Source organism: Myotis lucifugus, unplaced genomic scaffold (genome assembly GCF_000147115.1).
Source record: "Myotis lucifugus unplaced genomic scaffold, Myoluc2.0 scaffold_43, whole genome shotgun sequence".
NCBI classification, from domain to species: Eukaryota; Metazoa; Chordata; class Mammalia; order Chiroptera; family Vespertilionidae; genus Myotis; species Myotis lucifugus.
Window position 1 is genome coordinate 225,716 of NW_005871091.1, and position 21,683 is coordinate 247,398.

The window sequence follows — 21,683 nt, forward strand, 5'->3', positions numbered from 1 at the left end:
AAATTAGCCAAAGACTGGTAAATTATGTTTAGTAACAAAGATGTTGGTGACCTTAGCAGGAGTGGTTTTAGTGGAATGGTTAAGGCAGAAGACTAGATTGCAAGGAATGATGAAAGAATGGTTCTGCCTGTTAGATAAAATGGTAGACAGGACCATGTTTGATGGAGTAACTTTGTAGTACAGTTCAATTTACTTTATTTCAATTTATTTTAAAACTAGTAAAAAGTAAGAAACTATGACTCGCTAAAGGCAAGAATTACAGTTTGAAGAGACCATAGAGAGCATCTAGATCAGCCACCTCAATTTACAGATGCAGAAACTGAGGTCCAGAAAGAAGGAATGCCTTGACGGGTAGGGTCAGCCAGTGCTGTTCAGATTAGAAATACAATCTTGATTTCAGAGACTCTTTACTTCTACTTCCAGTATTGAATGGTGGAATATACAGTCAAAGGAGGTATTTATTCAAGGTTGAAGCATTTATAATGATGCCAGGTTTGAGATATGTCAGATGAAATGTCATTTTCATTTTCTACAGTGCCAGACTGGCCTCTCTTTTTGGACGGGACCAGGCGGCTGCTGACCATGGAAATGAATTCTTCCAGTACACAGCCCCCAAGCAGCCTAAGAAAGGCCAGGGAGCAGCAGCAACAGGTAAGTTAAGAGGTTAGCACTGGCCCCTATCACGTTAGTTGAAAGTATAAACAGCCTTCCCCAAAGTGATATGCCAGATTATTCATCCGTGGTCAGTCTGGTCAACCTTACTACCAGTGGTGCATGCCTTTCTAAGCTCTGAGATATGCATTCTGGCAGGTAGATAGTGTGCCCTTTGTTTGAAACTGACAAAGGAAGGTCACAGGTAAGTTCTTCTGCTCCGTGTGGACACCATTCTCTGAAACTCTGTCCGCACTCCAGGTAGGTATTGTCCAGTGTTTTGGCGAGAAGAAAGAGCTGCTTTTCACTTCTTTTCCCTTGCTGGGTTAGATGTATGGTGACAGTGAATTTTCCCCAACTAGACAGTGATGCTCAGTGCTAAATCCTCTGTACCTTTCATCATGATGGACACGAAAGAAAATTGAGTGATATTTGTTGAATGAAAGGAGAGAAGGGTGACTAATATTTCTAAAATGCCTGTTATGTGTGTGGTCTCAGGTGATTTACGTAGATTTTTTTTTTTTTAATCCTCACTCGAGGATATGTTTTTATTGATTTCAGAGAGAGGGGAAGGGTTAGAGAGAGAAACACCGACTGCTTTTCATACGCAGTCCGACTGGGCAGTTAACCTGCAACCTGGGTGTGTGCCCTGACCCGGAATCGAACCCGTGACCTTTCAGTGTACTGAGCCACTCTAGCCAGGGTAGATTTTCTTATTTAATTCTCACGATTCTGTGAAATAGGTGAGACTACCACCATTTTAGAGTCTCAGAGAGGTTTAGGGACTTGGTCACGGTGATACAGCAGTAAATGACAGAGTTAAAATTTGAACCTTGATCTGATTTTCTCCCTCCTTTTCTCCCTCCTACACTTTGCTGTCTTTGTGTAAGAATCTGAAGAGGAATGAGGGACTGATAGAAACAGCCCTGAGCTACCAGAGATATTAAATTAACTATTTGTTGAATGAAGATGAAAGTATTGCATGCCTTTTAATGCTAGGCACAATGCTGGCACTGAGGATGTTAGGATGTTTAGATCTGAATAGTTGCAGTGGTTACCATGTGGCCCCAAAGGTCTAAGATATTTACTGTTTGTCCCTTTACAGAAAATGCTTGCTGACCGCTGCTCTAAATCTCACCTGTCACTTTTGGCAGCTGTGCTGTGGCTTTCTGGTCCTGTTCTCTAAGCCCTAACCTGGCCAGATTTCTAGTAGGCCATGCCTTTACATTTCATCAGCTGTGTGCTTCTGACTCAATTTAAAGTGGTCGAGTTAATGGATGTAGATAAAAAGAAACGACCTAAGGCCCCACCCAGTAAAGTAACTTGATTTTTAGAAATCAGGCAACAACTATAAGCTAATTATACTTTCAAAGAAGAATTATAGAGGCATTTGAATTTAAACATTACTTATATAATCTTATGTAGGCATTTACAAATAAAAAGCTAGGTAGCAATATAGGGGACCCTTCCGTTCAAGGGATATTTATATGTAAGAAGTCTTTGTGGGGAAGATGGCTGAAGCATAGCTCTGGAATCTCTTCAGATTTCAATATAAAAACAGAGCAACTAAATATAAATATAAACCTATGGATAATTACAACAAAACCAATTGAAGTGGTATCCTCATGAACCCCCAAATATAAGCAGGTATGGACAAACCACTGACAGCCACAAGGCTTGCATGGTATCAACATTTGCATGGGAGCAAACAGGGACGCAGTGGGAGAATATCTGAGTCTGAGAATAGGAGAACCCCAAAATAGCCAGTAGGTGTTCATGGAAAATATGGTAGGCCAAGCTGAAATTAAAAAGTGTTTTACCCACTCTACTTGTGGCTAAGTACAAAGGGTTGATGATTGGGACTATAAGAATGGGAGCACTCTTGCTCCTATGAACTTGTGAAACTCACCCACTGACCTTCCAGGACAGGTCCCCACACTGAGAAGAACCTGCTGGGAGTGGAATTCAAATTGAGGAGGATAGAGATATTAGAGTGAAGGAGAGAAGATTCAGGTAAGAGTAAAGATAGAAGTAGAATAATAAAGTCTCAGGAGGAAGCCACCCTATTTTTTAACTTTATACAAAAAGAACAGAAGAGGGAGCTCTATTCCTAAGAGTTCAGAAAAGCAAATTTCACATAAAAATGAGCAATAGAAAAGTCTCAGAGTCAAACGCCATACAAAGTTATTATAAGAACAAAGAGAGCAAGGAATAGAATATTATCCCTACAGACAGTGAGAGATCTCTTCTGTGAGAATGTTTCTCCCTGAACAGATTAAAATTGCGACCACTTATTAACATTTACAACATAAGACATGAGATGAGAACATAAATTCGAATTAACAGATTATGCCTTAAGAGAAATAGAAGGTTAACAGGAGGAAATTGTTTAAGTAAAAAAATTGAGATTTCAAAAGAAAGTGACAAATAGTAAAGATAGCAAAGATCCAACAAATTGGGGGGTGGGGAGAGAGAAACAAGTAAACTTTGTTCAAAAAATAAAAGAGAGAGAGAGACTTGAAACTACATACTATTTTTTAAAAAAAAGTCTAGGAATTCAAGAATCTGTGCAATGCTGATTTCAGAGAGGGAAAAATGCAAAGCCAGTGAGAAGATCATATGATTCTGAGTATCTGACTCATCCCTCCAGCAATTCACAAACAACCTTCCATTTCCAGGACATGAGATAGGGAAATAAGAGTGTACTGGGACAAGTTACACCATCCTGAAGGACGAGGCTAAGTTGACCTCAGGGAGACAGTAATTTTTCTCAGTGTTTCAGACTTATCCTCATAACCTAACTCTGGCCTTAGTTACTTTTTTCCTGCCATACACTGCTTATCAGGAGAAAAGTTATGGCATTACATATAGCTGGAAAGTACTGATTGAATTAAAAATTAGGTGTAGGATTTTGCTAAATAATAATGAAAACATGAACACCAGACTAGGAAAATAACCAACCAGCATAAATAGACAATTCATCAAAACAAAACAAAGCAAATGGTCAGTATATATTTATAGAAAATGTTAAATTTTGGCCTCCCTGTAATCAATAAATGCAAATGAAAGCAACAATGAGAAAGCATTTCCCTTTCCCTACTGCCTCCCTCTCATTGGTAAAGATTTTAAAAGATAATTTCTTCTTATTGGCAGGCCGCAAAGCTGGTGAACTCAAACTGCTAGTGGGAGTTTAAACTGGTATGGCATTTCTCAAGGGCATTTGGGCAGGTTGTAACAAAATCTTAAAATTGTTTACAACCTTTCACTCCACATTTTCATTTTTATAAATTTCTTCTAAGAAAGTAATTAGAGGTACATGCAAAAATGTGCATTTTAAGGATGTTCACCATAGCAGCCTATCCTATCTAATAATAGACAAACATGGTAATTGACCATACCTTCACTACGCCTCCCATTGGCTAATCCGTGCGATATGCAAATTAGCCGCCAACAAAGATGGCAGCTAATTTGCATACTGCAGGCAGGGTGGACAGCGCCATCCCATCTGCCCTGCCGCCATCTGGGCCTGCTATTTGCGACCCGGGGCGGTGGGGCAGGACAGTGCCATCCCGCCTGCCCTGTCGCAATCCGGGCCTGCTATCTGCGACCTGGGGCGGCGGGCGGCGGTGTGCGACCTGACCCGGGGCGGCCGGGCAGTGTAGCAGCGATCGGCCAGCCCCCCCTGCCTCCATCTGGGCATCCCGTGTGTGACCCAACCTGGGGCGGCCGGGCGGGGCAGCAGCCATCTGCCGGCCCGCCCGGGCATCCTGTGTGTGACCCGCCAGGGGTGTCCCCCTAACCCCCAGATCGGCCTTGCCATGTGCGAGACCCGGGGCGGCGGGGCTGGCACCGAGGGATCGGACCTGCCATCTGCCACCTGGGGAGCGGGCCTAAGCCAGCAGGTGGTTATCTCCTGAGGGGTCCCAGACTGAAAGGGCACAAGTTGGGCTGAGGGACACCCCTCTTACCTCCCCTCCCCTGCCAGTGCACAAATTTTTGTGCACTGGGCCTCTAGTCTAATAATAGACAAACATGGTAATTGACTGTACCTTCGCTACGCCTCCCATTGGCTAATCAGCGTGATATGCAAATTAACCTCCAACAAAGATGGCGGCTAATTTGCATACTGTAGGCAGGGCAGGGCAGCTTGAGCTGCCATCTGGGCCCCCATGTGCCACCTAAGCCCTGCCCCCAGCCAGGAGCCCCCCCCCCCCCGTGTGTGTCCCTGGGCGGCAGGGCTTGGTGGTGCAATCGGCCCGAGGAAGCCCTATTCTTGCACCCCAACCCCCTGATCGGCCCTGCCCTGTGTGCGACCGGTTGCGGTGCCCCAACCCCCAGATCGGCCCTGCCCTGTGCGCAACCTAGGGAGGAGGAGCAGGCACCTAGGGATCGGGCCTGCCATCTGCCACCCGGGGAGCGGGCCTAAGCCAGCAGGTGGTTATCTCCCGAGCGGTCCTAGACTGTGAGAGGGCACAAGTGGGGCTGAGGGGCGCCACCCCTCCCGCCAGTGCACAAATTTTTGTGCACTGGGCCCCTAGTTATTTATAATAGAGAAAAATTGGAGGCAGCCCAAAGAAATATCAAACAATAGGAAGTTGTTTACATTTTGAAAGAGTATTTTATGTAGCCACTAAAAAACATTTTTAGGACTATTTTGTCTTTGTTTTGGACACTGTTTTGAAGAATAAAAGGAAATGTTTACATTAAGTGAGAAAAGGAGGTTGTCAAATGATATCATTAATTTTGTTTGGAAAAGGTAAAGCTGCTGAGTTTGTGTGTGTATAAAAAGGACTAGGAATAAATACATCAAATTATTAACATTTATTTTTGGGTGGTGAGATTACAGGTTCGTTTTTCTTTTTCTTTGTGTACTTCCATATTTACTAAGTTTTCTGCAGTATACGTGTACTCTACAGACAGAAAAATTGTGTCAATATGAAATTAAAAAACAAAATTTGACTGTAAATTTAAAAGATCTTACTGGCTTTATTCAGCAGTTCCTGAATCAGGCAACATCCAATCAAGCAGATTGAAGAGAGCTCCAAGGAGCTGTATAAAATGAGAATTTTATAAGCAGAAAAGAACGGGAACACAGAAGTTATATTAGGCAAAACGCAGATTGGATGTCTCGAGATTACTTTCCTTTGGGGGATGACAGTGGGTCTATCAGGCAGATTACCTAACTAGTGCTGCTCAGGCAATTCCTGATTGACTGGTTGAAGCTTCCATTTCTGGGACAGCCAAAACTGTAATTAAGTCTCAGTTTGTTGACATGGAGCTTAGCGTAAGTGACTTTATTTTGGACCTGTTGTCTTGTTTTTATCAATACAAAATAAAAATAACTCAAGCAAGGATGCTTTTGAAAATAAGTCCTTGGTTGTTACGTCCATTCTATTGTTCTCACTACTCTTCCATCAGCACATTCATGTTGTGAGTGTAAATATGTGATTTGCTCTAAATATACTGTTTTAAAACACTAGAGTTACTCTCTGTCACTGTGAAAGGTAAGTAATGGCTGTAATCTGAGTATCGTAAATTTTCTACTTCTAAACTAAGGGAAGGGGAATAACTTTATTTTTATTTGTTAAAGCTCTCAAAATATTGGAAGGGGAGAAGAAAGTAGATGGAATATGACCTTGTTTTCTTGTCCAGCCCAAAGACTTGTTTAAAATGGAAATGAAGCCCTGGGCTAGGCTTGCTGCTATCATTGTGTAAGGCCCTTAGGTGCTTAAAGCCTCCATTTCCTCATCCCCAGATGAGGTCATGTTTTATGGATTAAATGAGGATAATGGCCATAAAAGCATTTTAACACTAACTAGAAGGCTTAAGGAAGAATTTTAAGCAGTTTTAATGGTTAACAAAACAGTTTCAAGCAAGAAATGAATGACAGCTTTGTTTTCTTCCTCATTTTTAGGAAATCAGGCGGCACCAAAAACAGCACCCACCTCAACAGGCACTTCCACAGTATTGGTTGCAACAGTAGTCCACGCATATAGATAGTAAGTAGCTGAAAAGGAATGCTTTCTGAAGTTGGGCTTGGACTAAACTCCTATCTTTTCTCAATAAGTCTCTGTTCATTGCAAAATGGCTACTCTGCCTTTCCATAGGAAAAGTATCAGTAATGCTTTTAACTTTCCAGTTTTCCAACTTCTCATAAAACTTTGAGGAGCCATTATCTTGTTCTCTCTCTCTCTCTCTCTCTCTCTCTCTCTCTCTCTCTCTCTCTCTCTCTCCTGCATATTTCTCAACAACTGCCTTTCCAAGTGCTCAAAGAAAGACGCTTCACTGAGATATAAATAGTAGATATTTAAAGAGTAAAGAAATTGTGTTAGAGCTTCTAATTATAAACTGCTCACCTCTATTCCTTTCTAGAGGTTCAATGACTAGATTTCCCACTTTTACATAGCAGAAAAGAAAGCTGGTTCTGCTTAGTTTAAGGAAGTATTAATACCTGTTGTTTTTGTTTTGCTTCTATAGCACAAATGGTCAATATGTAAAGCAGGGCAAATTTGGTGCTGCAGTCCTGGGAAATCACACAGCCAGAGAGGTGAGATTGCCCCACATCTCATGCATATTTAAGTGTCCCAAATCCTACTCATGAGCTGATTTCCCTCTGGGCTTGCCCAGTGTCTCATGTATCAGAGGATTAAAGTGATTGTTTGTGTTGAATGTACATTTTTAACATTAGGTATATAGTAACATTTGTAGTCACATTTTGCTTACAATCGTGCATTAAAACAAATCCAGCCACTCACAATTTTAAGTTTTATTTTTATGATATAGACCTGGCTTAGGAATTTGGAGTTTTAGAGCAAACATTTACCAAGGACATCCCTTTGTTAGACAATGAGCAACACTTAGTGTATAATATATCCTTGTGCCTGCATTAATGACTAGTGTTTATCCTTTGAAAATTTGATGAGATGGACCACCAGTCACAGAGTAAAATATTGGTTTGGGTCAAAAGAAGATGTGGCCCAGTCAGTGTGGCTCAGTGGTTGAGTATTGACCTATGAACCAGGAGGTCACAGTTCAACTCCCAGTAAGGGCACATGCCCAGGTTATGGGCTTGATTCCCAGTAGGGGGCGTGCAGGAGGCAGCTGATCGATTATTCTTTCTCATTATTGATGTTTCTATCTCTCTCTCCTTTTCCCTTCCTCTCTCTGAAATTAATTTTAAAAAAAGAAGAAGAAGAAGAGGATGTGGCTAGAAGCCCTGACACTGGTTTACTTTTGTGGGTTGTATCTAGCTTGAAATTCTGCTCCAGAAGGTTTTGAACATTGTTGAAATAAGCATAAGAAATTACCGAATTTCAGAGGTCCAGAGAACATGGATTCTATACTCCTCAGAGACTCTGAGACACAGAGAGATAAGATGACCTGTCCAGGGTAACTAATATAATAGACAACACTCATTTGTTTTAAAAACAGACAAACAAAACACTTAATTATGGAAATTTGGAAACATAATAGTGGGACTAGAATAATGAACCCCTAGAGCCCATTATTAGTCTCTAACAGTTATTAATCTTATTTTACCTTAAACCCAGCCAGTCTTCCTTCTTCCCCCCTCTAATTATTTTGAGTAAATTTCCAGCATACAATTTTAGCTGTAAATTTTTTAGTATGTATCTCTGAAAGAAAGGGATTTTTAAAAATGTAACCATTATGCTACTATCACACTTAAAAAAAACAACCCACAATAATTTTTTGATGTTCATTCACTAGAAACAAGTATTCAAATTTCCCTGATTGTTTCTTTTTTCTTTTTCCTTTTTTTAAATAGTTTGTTTTAATTAGGATCTAATAAGGTTCATATATTGCACTTGGTTACTGTATCCCTGAAATCTGTTTCATTTTCCCATCTGGAGGTAAACAAACTCTGGTTGTTCCTTATTTTGTTATGTTAGCAGCCACAATGGTAATTATTTAGATCTATTGATTTGTTACCGGTTGTCATGTGGATCATGAAAATCTGGTATTGGGATTTTACCACCCTTCCTTACTAGATAGGATATAGTACTGTGGCAGATAACATTCCTACTGTAACAATTATAAAAAAAGGAGATAAATTGCAAAAACTACATTTTAAAATTCATTAGAGAGCTGTGGAAATGATGAGGACTAGATGAACTAAAATTGCAGAGAGGGAAGAGCCAATTAATTGAGTGTTTCCTTCTCTTGAGATTTTGGCTGATGCCTCAGAGTAGAATGAACATTAGGTATGGCTCAAGCACTGAGACTGCTGGGGGCAAAAGACATTGGAATAAACTAGAGGAGCTCCAAACGCAAGATATATTTTTCCCCCCTTAGGACATTGCTGAGTTCTGGGATGGTGTGGACGTCCAGGGGCTGTGCCAGAAGGCTGAGGGAAACTTCTACAATCTTATGGTGCAGAGGAGATAAAGTCCTATTACAAGATGGGAACCTGTAGCAAGCATCTGACAGCCTTCCTCTCAATACATTTGCTAGATTTTTAATTTTGTGGGGAGGAGGCTAAAGAACTCAGCTCAGAATTGCTGATGGGCAGAATGTTCAGGACCGAGAAGTCAGAGACCTTCCAGGCTTTCAATCAAAAGCCTAGGAAGATAGTGCTTGAGAATAGGTGTATCCCTATGGAATGACTCTAAATAATCTATGATCCTTCCCTGACCAGCTTAATCTGTAATTGGTTTGCATTGAGGTGATCAGCTCTTCACTATCTGCCTAACATAGGAAAAGGAAAGACCTTTCTCGAGCAAGATTATATATGAACCTTCATCGTCTCACCCTCCCCTCTGGGGTTGAATTTTAATCATTTGTTTAACTGTGGTTTTATGTGTGTGTGTTTGTTTTGTTTGTTTTTTATAGCAAAGGTGGAAATTTATTGAGAAACAAGCACAGACTCCCACGTGGGGAGGGGGAAAGGGTCCCTGTGTGGTTTTTATGTGTGTGAATAGTAAATATATATATGGAATTTGCCATTTTACCATTTAAGCATATAATTCAGTGGCATTAATTACATTCACAATATTGAGCAGCCATCACCACTATCCATTTCTACTTTTTCATCACCCCAAAAGAAAATCTGTAATCATTAAGCAATAACTCCCCATTCCTCCCTCCCTTATCCCCTGGTGACCTTAATCTGTGTCTATGAATTTGCCTATTCTAGATATTTTACATAAGGGAATCATACAATATTTGTCCTTTTGTGTCTGGCTTATTTCACTTAGCATAATGTTTTCAAGCTTCATCCATGTTATAGCATATATCAGAACTTCATTCTTTTTTTATGGCTGAGTAATATTCCATTGTCTGTATATAACATATTGTTTATCCATTCATCAGTTGATGGACATTTGGTTGTTTCCACCTTTTGGCTATTATACATAATGGTGCCGTGAACATTGGTGTACAAGTATATGTTTAAGTCCCTGTTTTCAGTTTTTTTGGTATATACTAGGAGTGAAATTGCTGTGTCATAAGATAATTCTATATTTAGCTTTTTGAGGAACTGCCAGCCTGTTTCCACAGCAGCTGTACCATTTTATATTCCTAATAGAGGCAAGATGCACGAAATTCATGCAAGAGTAGGCCTTCCTTCGCCTGGATGCCAGCACTGGCTTCCCTCTGGCACCTGAGACCAGGGCTTCCCTCGCAGCCCCGGCTTCGTCTGGAAGGTCGTCCAGAAGGACGTCTGGTCTAATTAGCATATTACGCTTTTATTATTAAAGATAAGCAATATATGGATTCCAGTTTCTTCACTACCTTGCCAACACCTCATTATTTTTTCAAAAATATTTTTAAAAAAAGAGTAGGCCTTCCTTCACCTGGATGTCGGCACTGGCTTCCCTCTGGCACCTGAGACCCGGGCTTCCCTCTAGCTGCCAGCAGGCACCTGAGACCAGGGCTTCCCTCGCAGCCCCGGCTTCGTCTGGAAGGTTGTCCAGAAGGACGTCTGGTCTAATTAGCATATTACACTTTTATTATTATAGATAAGCAATATATGGGTTCCATTTTCTTCACTACCTTGCCAACACCTCATTATTTTTTCTGTTTTTTTTAATGTACATTTTAGTAGGTGTGAAGTGGTTTGATTTGCATTTACCTAATGACTGATGACTATTAATTATCCTTCATGTACCTGTTGGCCATTTGTTTATCTCTTAGTCACCCATCTAGAAATGAAAACACCAACAAAATAAAGACATTGCAATTACAGTTAAAATAAAAAGAGATTAAAATGGGTAGTGAGAAGATACAATTTAAAATCCAAGCATTAAGGGTTTAACTGAGTTTTGTACCTGTATGAAACACAACCCCTGACATTTTACTGCTAATTTTTGTATTGTCTTTTAACTTCTGTTGTCTGTATTTTTTTTCTGCTTATCTTTGCTTGAATACAGTATAGGATTCTTCTTTATATCAGTCAACAACAGCCAGTAACTGTTGCCAAGATTCATCTGAGCTTTGAACTAATGGTAAGACTTCCCATATTAGAATCATTAACTTCCTTGGGATCCTATATAATAAAACCCTAATATGCAAATCGACCGAACAGCAAAACGACTGGTTGCTAGATGCACAATGACCACCAGGGGGCAGACGCTCAATGCAGGAGCACCGCAGAGGGAGCACCGCTCCGCAGAGGGAGCACCGCTCAGCCAGAAGCCAGGCTCACGGCTGACGGCTGGCGGGCGCAGTGGCAGTGTGGGAGCCTCTCCCGCTCCACAGCAGCGCTAAAGGACCCCTCGGGGGATGTCCAACTGCCAGGTTAGGGGAGAAAGCCTATCATGACAGACAGACATCCCCCTAGGGGTCCTGGATTGCGAGAGGGGAGCAGGCTGGGCTGAGGGATCCCATCCCCCCCCCCCCCTCCAGTGCACGAATGTCGTGCACTCGGTTTCTAGTAGGTTTATAAGAGAAATTGGTCTATGCATACCTGATGGAAATTAGATCTGCTCCATCAGCCCAGTGGATATCTTAACAGAGCATCTTGGAAAGGACTCCTGGCTGCCTTCTGGGAATGTAGACTGAGGGATGATATGTGGAAGGTGGGAGGAAGAAGAGAGTTCCCTGATATCTCTCTTTGGGTCCACTTTAGTCACAACCCTTCTATCTGAGTTTAGGCAGTCAGATTTATCTTCTGTGCTGTCTGGTTGAGTTCTGCCAACATTTCTCCTTTCCCCAGGTTCGGCCCAATAACTATAGCACCTTTTATGATGATCAGAGACAAAACTGGTCCATCATGTTTGAGTCGGAAAAGGCTGCTGTAGAGTTTAATAAACAGGTAAAACCATCTTATTCTTTCTGTGAAAAGCCAAACACTAATATGAATTTCATTTGATTTGAGGAAATAAATGGAAAACCCATAACCTGCTAATACTTTGTTAGTGGACCAGCATTAAAAAACCACTAAATTTGTCACTTGAGCTTATTGTATTTCAGGGAAATAATAGGAATACTTAATTCAAATTGCTTAAAAATGGGACTTTAAGAGAAAAAAGATTAAATGTTGTAAACTTAGTTCTTTAAAACATTTCTACACCCTAGCCAGGTTGGCTCAGTGGGTAGAGTGTTGGCCTCTGGACTAAAAGTCTCAGGTTTGATTCTTATCGAGGGCATGTACCTTGGTCATATAGGGGACTAGGGAGTTAGGGTCCTGGTCAGGGTTGTGGTCTCTAGTGATTGGTGTTAGGGTAGGGAGTAGTTGATCATTGCATCTGGTCTTGATGTCAGCCATGGCATTGCTTCACTTGGCTTCGCTGCTTTTCTGGAGCTGAAACACAACTGAGCCTAGATGTTATCTTTAGTTTCATTAAAACTCTGGTCAATAGACCTGAGGCTTTGTTCCTAAGATTGTTTGCTGCTGACCAGAGCCTCATTGTGTTGAGGGCTTAATGATTAAGGGAGTGGATGTGTAAGGGAAAATGAGGTGATTCAAGGTGCTGGATGAGGCCAGTGTGAATCAAAAGGAAAGAAAGGAGATAGGTCCTATTAAAGAAACGACATTTCTGCATGGTTACTGTGTCTTTAAAAATGCTTTCAGTATATTTTTTTAGAAGCTCCCTTTCTTGCCTACATTCCCAAACACTGAAGCAATAAATCAGTATGGTAATGATAGCTAACATTTATGTGTACTCGCTGTTACTTTCCAGGCCCTGTGCCTAGTCCTCTGCTTGTGTTAGTTCAATCTTCATAACTACCCTAGGAGATATGCAAAGTTTTTGTCTCCATTTTACCAAAAACCCTATGAAATAAGGTTCACAGAGGTTAAGTTATTCGGCCAAGATCACAAGTTAATAAATGGTTTATTAACTCAGATCTGTACTCAGACTGTCTGACTGCAAAGCCATACTCTTAGACACTTGAATTCCTGGCAACATTACTGACAGTGGAATGGTTTACTTCTAAACATGTAATCTGATTTGTTAGTGGACGCCGCGATGTGGAAAAGAGCATTAGCAAAAATGGAGTACTTACCTGAGCTTAAACTAAGTTTATGCTGTTTCAACTTTGTCTCACAGGTGTGCATTGCCAAGTGCAACAGCACCTCTTCCTTGGACGCGGTGCTCTCACAGGACCTCACTGTAACAGAGGGCCCTGCTGTGGAAGTTGGAGATTCTTTGGAAGTGGCCTATACCAGCTGGCTCTTTCAGAATCATGCTCTGGGCCAGGTAAGAAAATGTCCCCTGGAAGTCTTTCTGTAATTTAAACAACAGGAGGGCTGTTCAGATGTAAGGTAGTATTACTGTGAATGGCTGCTGTTGGCAAATAGAAATGGTTTAGGAGCCCTGCTTTAATGCCTACTGTTGCTTTTGGGGCATAGGCATGAAATGGTAATCTATAAAATCTGCTCAGTGCCACTCATTACTTCTACTTAGAGAAAATGGAAACCAGTTTCCCAAGTATTATTTTTGGTAGTTATTCACATGTATGTCTTATCCTCCTATATCAGTGTTAAACTTTATATTCTTAGGGGATTAGGTCTTAAAACTTACTTTTAGACCTTCCAGTTGTTTCTGTCTTTCTTATAGTACATACTATAAATAGGTTGGACTTGTTGTCTTTTACTATTTTTAAGCCATCAAAAGCTTATGGTATGGTATGATAGAAAGAACTTTAGACTGTGAGGGAAAAAGTAGATTCAAGTCTCAATTTTATCGTAATGTAACCTTGTTAAGTCATTTAAACTCAAACTGTTTTTCCCCCCATTGGTGGATGGAAGTTAGAGGTTAGTGACAGGATTGGTATCAGCATCAGATGAGATAATTTATTTTAAAATTCTTTATAGATGAAAAATGCTTTTAATAGATGAAGTTACCTTTTTTTCTAAACCTGGAAAATCAGTGCCCAGAGATATTCTGTGTGATAATATCCTTTAGCCATGATGTGGTCCCATCTTTTCAGCTCTCTTAGGAATTAATTTCCAGTATATTTGACATTCCCTATTCTAGAAATACTGTGCCTGGGTATGTTTAGTCAGTTGCATATCATAATGATTATTATTATTTTTTAAATTGTCTGACCTCATTTATCATTTACTTTGATCAAATTGCAGGTTTTTGACTCCACTGCTAACAAAGATAAGCTGCTTCGCCTGAAATTAGGATCAGGGAAAGTCATCAAGGTAAAGGCTTATCTGTGTTCTTACATGGTTTTATCAGTTGCAGTAGGTTTAATTTAGGTTAAGTTATGGAAATTTCTAACCTAGGTATCTTCTGAGAGTTTGGAAAAGCTTGGGTAAAAAGAGGGGGAGCCCGACTGGTGTGGCTCAGTGGTTGACCGTCGACCTAGGAACCACAGGAGGTCATGGTTCGAATCTTGGCCAGGGCACATGCCTGGGTTGCAGGCTCAATTCTCAGTGTGGGGCATGCAGGAGGCAGCAGATCAATGATTCTCATCATTGATGTTTCTATCTCTCCATCTTCTCTCTGAAATCAGTAAAAATATATTTTAAAAAGGGGGGGAGGGAATGTGTTAACGTTGTCTGTATTTGGGAGATTTTTACTATGAGACAATATCCAGAAATCCTGCCTTATCCTCAGTTTTGCTTTTCCTGGTTTCAGTTTCCTGTGGTTTATCCACAGTCTGAAAATGTTAAATTGGAAATTCCAGAAATAAACAATTCATGTTTTAAATTGTGATGAAAGTTCACCCCGTCCTGTCTGAGATGTTTTGAATCAGCACTTCCCAATTATTGTGGGAGGCAACTGTACCATAGCAGGAGGAGCACTGCGGTCGGAGTCCAAGAACCTGGGTTCACATTGTGAATTTTTTCTTTATGTGTTACAACATAAAAGGGTATTTTACACACATGGGAGTTGTTGTGTCAGGACATATTAATGCATTGTAAAGTACTCATTCATCCGCAGGCAAAAGTTTTCTCCATAGCATTGTTTATGATTCCTTTTCTCAGAGACTTTTAGAGACTTTTTTTTTTTATGGATATATTTTTATTGATTTCAGAGAGGAATTAAGAGGGAGAGAGAGAAACATCAATGATGAGAGAGAATCATGACTGGCTGCCTCCTGCACGCCCCCACTGGGGATCAAGCCCACAACCCAGGCATGTGCCCTTTACCAGAATCAAACCTGGGACCCTCCAGTCCGCAGGCCAACGCTCTATCTACCGAGCCAAACCGGCTAGGGCTTTTGGAGACTTTTTAATGTAGATCAGAGCAATTAAACCATGACCCTTGAAACTAGACAGATCTGGTATTGAATCTTGGCTTAACAAATTATTAACTGTAATATTGGGCTGGTTATTTAACCTCCCTAAGCCTCAATTTTCTCATCTGTAAAATGGGGATAATGCTGCTAACCTTATGAGGTTATTTTGGAGATTAAACAACATAATGCAAGTGAGTCACTTGCCAGAGTAAATGGAAAAATATGTTTAATAAATAATTACTTTTATTTATCTTTTAATGCCATCCTATTCCAATTTCTGTCATCATCTGAGATAAGTATATTTCATCCATCTCTGGATATGCCAGCTTTTTACAAGTAAATTTAGAAGCAGTGTTCTAGATATTCTTATAACCAATGGGGAGGTGGGACATTAGTTGAACTTGAGCTCTCCAGAGGTCCAGACCTAAAAGTGTGGATGAGTGAAAACTGATGATCCTGTACTTCATTTTTTCTTTCGAGGAGATTTGTGTCTGATGAGCTTTTCCCCTTTTCTGTTTCTTAAAGGGCTGGGAGGATGGAATGCTGGGCATGAAGAAAGGAGGGAAGCGGTTGCTTATTATCCCTCCAACCTGTGCTGTTGGCTCTGAAGGGGTAATAGGATGGACTCCGTCAACAGATTCAGTCCTGGTATTTGAGGTGGAGATTAGGCGGGTGAGTGAATCTGTGCTATGCTGTGCTGATGAGTCATGATTGCTGGTTAAGTAAAATGAGTAAATATGTTTGGGAAAACCAGATTCTGAAGATTTATATCCTTCCTGGCTCTCTATTCAGAGTCTAGGAGAGGTCGTGACTGAGCAAATTACTTCTCTATACTAACCATTTTATTTTGTCCTTAAAATAGTGATTTCTACCTAAAGTGCATACTTTTTGACTTAGTAATTACATGGCTACAAATTTATCCTATCAATTTATTCTCATAAGTATGTAAAGGTCTCTATATGTTGAGAGATATATAAAAATAGATATATAGTTTCCTCCTTCTGCCATATTGTTTGTAATACTAAAAAACTGGAAACAACAAAGTGTCCATTACTAAGAGACTGGTTAAGTTATTGTTTTTCTTTCATAGAGTGGACTTTTATGTAGTTCTTAAAGAATATCCAAAATCTATCGTTAAATGAAAGAAAGAAGTTACAAAACAGTATGGATAGGATGGTCCTGTGTGTGTGTGTGTGTGTGTGTGTGTGTGTGTGTGTATCCATCTACTTTATTAACAACTTAACTCTTAATGATTTTTCTCTCTGGAAAACAATTTTCTAGAACTACTAATAAACAGTAAGATAATTTTTTTAAAAAAGGAATGATTCTATGTGATTTTCTCTGGAGAATGGAAATGGAGTTCAGAAAGTTTTACTTTTTTACATTCTACCCTTTTGTACCATTTAAAATTTTTGTCATGAATTTATAATTTTTGTTATGGAATTTGTAACAAATAATGGTTAATTAAATTAGTACTACTCTCTTCCTCCCAAGGCGGGGGAAAGACCTTTGTTTGCTTTACACTGTGATTGTTAGGTCCAAATGTGATTATGTTTGTGACCATAAACTATAAAATACAACAAATAAATATTATGATCATCTTTATTGTAGCCATATTCCTGCTACCACTGAGAAAGAATATGCTTTTCTTCTCAAGGACTCTTCCCTAACTGGACAGTTTTCTCTGGGGGTCATTTCCGCCCTCTTCCACTGACAGGCATCCAGCTGCCTTTTCCTCAGCTGCTAATAGTCTCTCAGTTTTCCTTTGAGTTTGAGTAAATCATGGCTGGTAATAGATAACAAACCAATTTGTATCCATCAAGACTGGCATTTTGTAAACATAAAAATAATTATTTTTTTCCAGTAATCTAATATTTCCAAATTGACATGCTTATTAAAATTGTCAAGACTGAATCAGAATGATTATGCCCTGTGTGACAAGAGTGTTGAAAAGGATTTATACACTCTGTGTAGAGTATAAAGTAGTTGTTTACCCTTGCTGGTGTGAAATTTAATGGTATATATCAGAAGTCTTAAAAATTAGCATACCTTGCCCTGGCCAGTGTGGTTCAGTGGTGGGGCATCTACCCACTCACCGAAATATGAGGGGTTCAATTCCTGGTCAAGGGCAAGTACCTGGGTTGTAGGTTTGATCCTGGCCCCAGTCTCAGTGCATGGGGGGTGCAACCAATCGATGTCGCTCACATCGATGTTTCTCTCCCTCTCCTCTCCTCTTCCCATCCTCCTGCTCCTCTTCCCTCCCTCCCTTACACTCTCTAAAAATCAATGGAAAAAATATCTTCAGGTGAGGATTAACAATACAAACAAAAAATTAGCATACCTTTTAACCAACAGTTTAACTTCTGGGAATTTATGCTTTGGAAGTACAGGTTGTCCCCAAAACATGTATACACACTTTAACAACGGACAGCTCACTTTTGAAAATGAAATGTATTTTAATAAACTCTGCCTTTATAATTATTCAAAGTGTATGTATATTTTTGGGGGGTATACCCTATATTTAAGTTATATGCAAATATATAGATATAAAGCTATTCATAGAAGTATTGTTTGTGATAGAAAGAATTGGAAATAACTTGAGTGTCCAACAGCTAGGAATTGGTGAAATATATTTTGTAATACCATAGATATTTATGATTTCCCAGAATTCTTTGGAGATTTTTTTTTTTTGTACATAATAGTAGTTAAGGGCATGACCCTTGAAGTTAGACATACTCTTCAGTAGTAAAAAGTGATGTTGTAGATCATTAATTTAGTAACATGGAAATAGGTTAATATATCAGTAAGTGAGCAAAGCAGATTGCAAAACAGTATGGCCCCATTTTTGTAAAAACACACATACGCCCCCACACACACGCACATAGATCAATGTGAAATACTACATCTAAAATTCTAACAATGTTATTGCTTAGTGGTTGGATTATAGATGATTCTTGTCCCCACTCCCCCCTTTTTGGCTTATCTACATTTTCTGGTTTGTCTTCAATGAATGGATTATGACTTGTGTAATGAAGAATAAGTAAAATGCAAGGAGGATGGAGGGGAAAGGGTGCCTTTTTGGTGACCTGTTTCACCTGTGGGTTCTTTCCTTAGGTGAAGTTTGCCAGAGATTCCGGCTCTGACGGACAGAGTGTTAGTTCCCGGGATTCTGCCGCCCCTTCTCCTATACCTGGTGCTGATAGCCTACCTGCTGATCCTGTTGTGTCACCACCCACATCGGTGCCTTTCAAGCCAGGGTCAGATACTGGATTTGTATCAAGCTCTATTTGTGCATAAAAATTATTCTTAGAGAGGTTTAGAAATAGGGGTATAGTTGAAAACTAAAAAAAACACCAAAATTTAAATAACTTAAAAATGTGATGAGGAAAATGGGAAGATGCTTTTCTGACAAAGGATTAATATTCATAGTCTGTAAAAGCACTAACTCAGATATTTAAGAATGCCTGCTAAACCCTGGAATAAAATTGGTTAAAAGGCATAATCACGAAGTACATATTGAAGGAAAAAAAATCTAAATAAGCATTTGGATAGAAAATTATTCATCTTCACTAGCTTTCAGAGCTTAAGCAAACTAAAGAGTTAAATTTTTGTTTTACAGCTATTAAATTGGTAAACATTTTCAAAAACAATTTGTTTATCAGTATAATTTGGACTTATGATTACGGATTTTGTTTTCATCTCAGGATATGTTCTACTTGCTTTCAGGGAGCCGACTCTTCGTATCAAATCTAATTCCCTCAGTGAACAGCTTACAGTAAATACAGTGAGTATATGAATCTGTCTTCCCTCACCCCCAATTTGCTGAAAGGTTTTCATGTATGGGTAAGGATAAAAAAAATGTTGAGAACTGTAGATGTAGCTGGAAATTAATGGTAATTTATTCATTTCCCCTTACTTCTGCATAGACAGACTTGGGTTCAAATCTTTATTCTTATAATCATGTGGCCTCCAGAAAGTTATCTAGCTTCTCTGATCCTCAGCTTCTTTATTATTAAAATGCAAATAATTCTCACAGCCTCCTTATAGAGTTCTTGTAATGATTAGAGATATGTTTGTAAAACACTAAGCTCAGAGCCTATTTATAGTATGTCTTCAATAATCTCTCAAGAGATTTTTCTGAGGTTTACATGAAATAATGCCTATGGAGTTTTTAGTATTATATCTGGCATATTGTAAAAGTGCATAACATTAGCTTATTATTATTGTAATTACTCCATATTATTGTAATTACACTACATGTCTACATATTTTCATTCTCTCAGAGGAATTCTGTACTAATTCACTAGCTAGTTGACTTTGAACAGGACATTGGCCTCTGTGTTTCCCCAAATGTAAGATAAGATCAATACACTGTTATAGTAAAATTTGGATTTGAATATGTTGAAGGAGGATGTACACTAGTTTGCTGCTGCCCTGCCTGGTTTGTGATGGCATCTGAGTTTGCTACATGTGGATGAGATGATAACTAAAGTACTTCAAGTTCTAAAGTTCTGTGACCTTCACCTACCATATTTGGAAACAAGATGATTATGTGGAGTGAAATTGATAAGTAATTTCTCTCTAACCCTAGTTTACTTATTTATGTTCAGCCCAAAGCAGGAATTATTAAGCAAATAATTGATCTAATATGTGTAAAAAGTGATCTCCTAAACCCAGAAGATAAAGCCAAAGAATCAGAAGAAAACTGAACAACAATTATAATTTTAGATTTTTAAACAATCACAAAAAATTGTCCAGAATTGGTTCTATTGTGCTTTCTAAACATGGCTACTTTTGTCAACTATTTCTAAGTTTCAGTAACCTTTAGTATACTAGTGATCTGCTTTTCTTTTTTTAATATTTTTTAAATTGAGGCAAAATTCACATAACATAAAATTAACCATCTTTCTCTATTTTACATTTAAATTTTTATGTTTTGTTTTGAATAGGTAATTACATTCAAATAGTATAGTTAGCAAAACAATATAACAAGATATACATTGAGAAGACTCATTCCCACCCCTACCCCCATCTCACTACTCATTCCATCTCACCCCTCTTAGGTAACTGCTTTTATTAGTTTCTTATGTATTCTTTCAATTTTTCTTTATGCAGATGCAAATTTGAATATGTGTTTATTTCTCTCCCTTTCTTTCACAAAAAAATAGCATACTATTTATTATCTACCTTGCTTTTTACGTATTATAATATATGTAATGATATCTTCCCATATTAGTGTATACAAAGTTTTCTCATCCTTATTTTGTCTCTAGATCATAGTATTCTATTGTATGGAGTCTTCTCTTGACAGATCCAACATTTTTTTATTACGCATATCCATCAGTTAAGGAAAAAATGAGCACATACTCTCAGTCCATGTCTACTTACAGATTATATAATAAAGTTCTGTCAATCCTTGTAAACAGGTTTATTGTCTTGTTACTGTAGCTTTAAAATAATTTAAAAATAGAGGTTATGATAATTTTTCTGTGTTCAATAGATCACCTTATGTACTCTCCACTGAAGGCTGTACTTTGGACCAGTTAATGGATGCATATGCTTCTAGCACAGGGGCTAGTGTGTAGTCAGGGTTACTACACTAGTATGTAATATGTAGTTAGTGCCAAGTCATAGTTAAATGAACCCAAATTTAGAACAAAGAGCTCCTGTTTCCTTCTCTCCCCACATCTCTTGTGAATATCTATCTACTGAATTTTCCCCAGACTTTTGAGAGGGTGCAATAATCTAAAGTGCCTCCTTCCTTTAATCTGTACTTTATTTTTCATCTGTAAAATGAGAATAATTATGCCTGGTGGGGAGACTTGATTGAAATGAAGTAATACATATGAAACCACTTTGTCTAATCCAAACATATAGGGAATTATTTTTACTGTTATTATTATGTATGACCCTTGTATGTTTCTAGGCCAGAAAATGTTCTCATTTTCTAGAAGAGATGGTTTCAAATAGATATGTCAGGGGGACTTGTTGAGTATGATACAAGAGCCAAAGACATAGAGTTAACTGAAGGTAATGAACCTTGATAACAGTGATTTTTATGACTTTCCTGTCTTTATAGAATCCTGATACAGTCAAGGCCAAGTTGATCTCTCGGATGGCTAAAATGGGCCAGCCCATGCTGCCCATCTTTCCACCACAGCTGGATTCCAATGATTCAGAAATTGAAGTATGTTTCCCTGACTGTATTAGAATGACTAGTGCAGAAGTTGCTATCATCTGTTCCTTTGGTTGAAATTAGCTGCTTTTTCTGCCTCTAGCCCAGAATCATTATTTAGAGAGTTTGTATTCAAAATGAAACAGGTTGTTATTGGTACATGTGTTTCTATTATGATAGCAGTTCCTCTGAGAAACGGAAG

At 39.0% G+C, this 21,683-nt stretch overlaps 1 protein-coding gene across 1 annotated transcript in view; it reads left to right on the top strand.

The window, feature by feature from the left end:
* The window catches only part of FKBP15 (FK506 binding protein 15), a 54,777-nt gene that overhangs the window by 10,188 nt on the left and 22,906 nt on the right, over positions 1–21,683 (top strand). Inside the window, exons 4-14 of the mRNA XM_006088006.3 lie at positions 536–651; positions 6,566–6,650; positions 7,129–7,198; positions 11,040–11,114; positions 11,825–11,923; positions 13,161–13,310; positions 14,195–14,263; positions 15,832–15,978; positions 18,421–18,563; positions 19,033–19,090; positions 21,386–21,493. Coding sequence (XP_006088068.2) covers positions 536–651; positions 6,566–6,650; positions 7,129–7,198; positions 11,040–11,114; positions 11,825–11,923; positions 13,161–13,310; positions 14,195–14,263; positions 15,832–15,978; positions 18,421–18,563; positions 19,033–19,090; positions 21,386–21,493 — 1,120 coding nt within the window. The remainder of the gene's footprint in view (positions 1–535; positions 652–6,565; positions 6,651–7,128; positions 7,199–11,039; positions 11,115–11,824; positions 11,924–13,160; positions 13,311–14,194; positions 14,264–15,831; positions 15,979–18,420; positions 18,564–19,032; positions 19,091–21,385; positions 21,494–21,683) is intronic.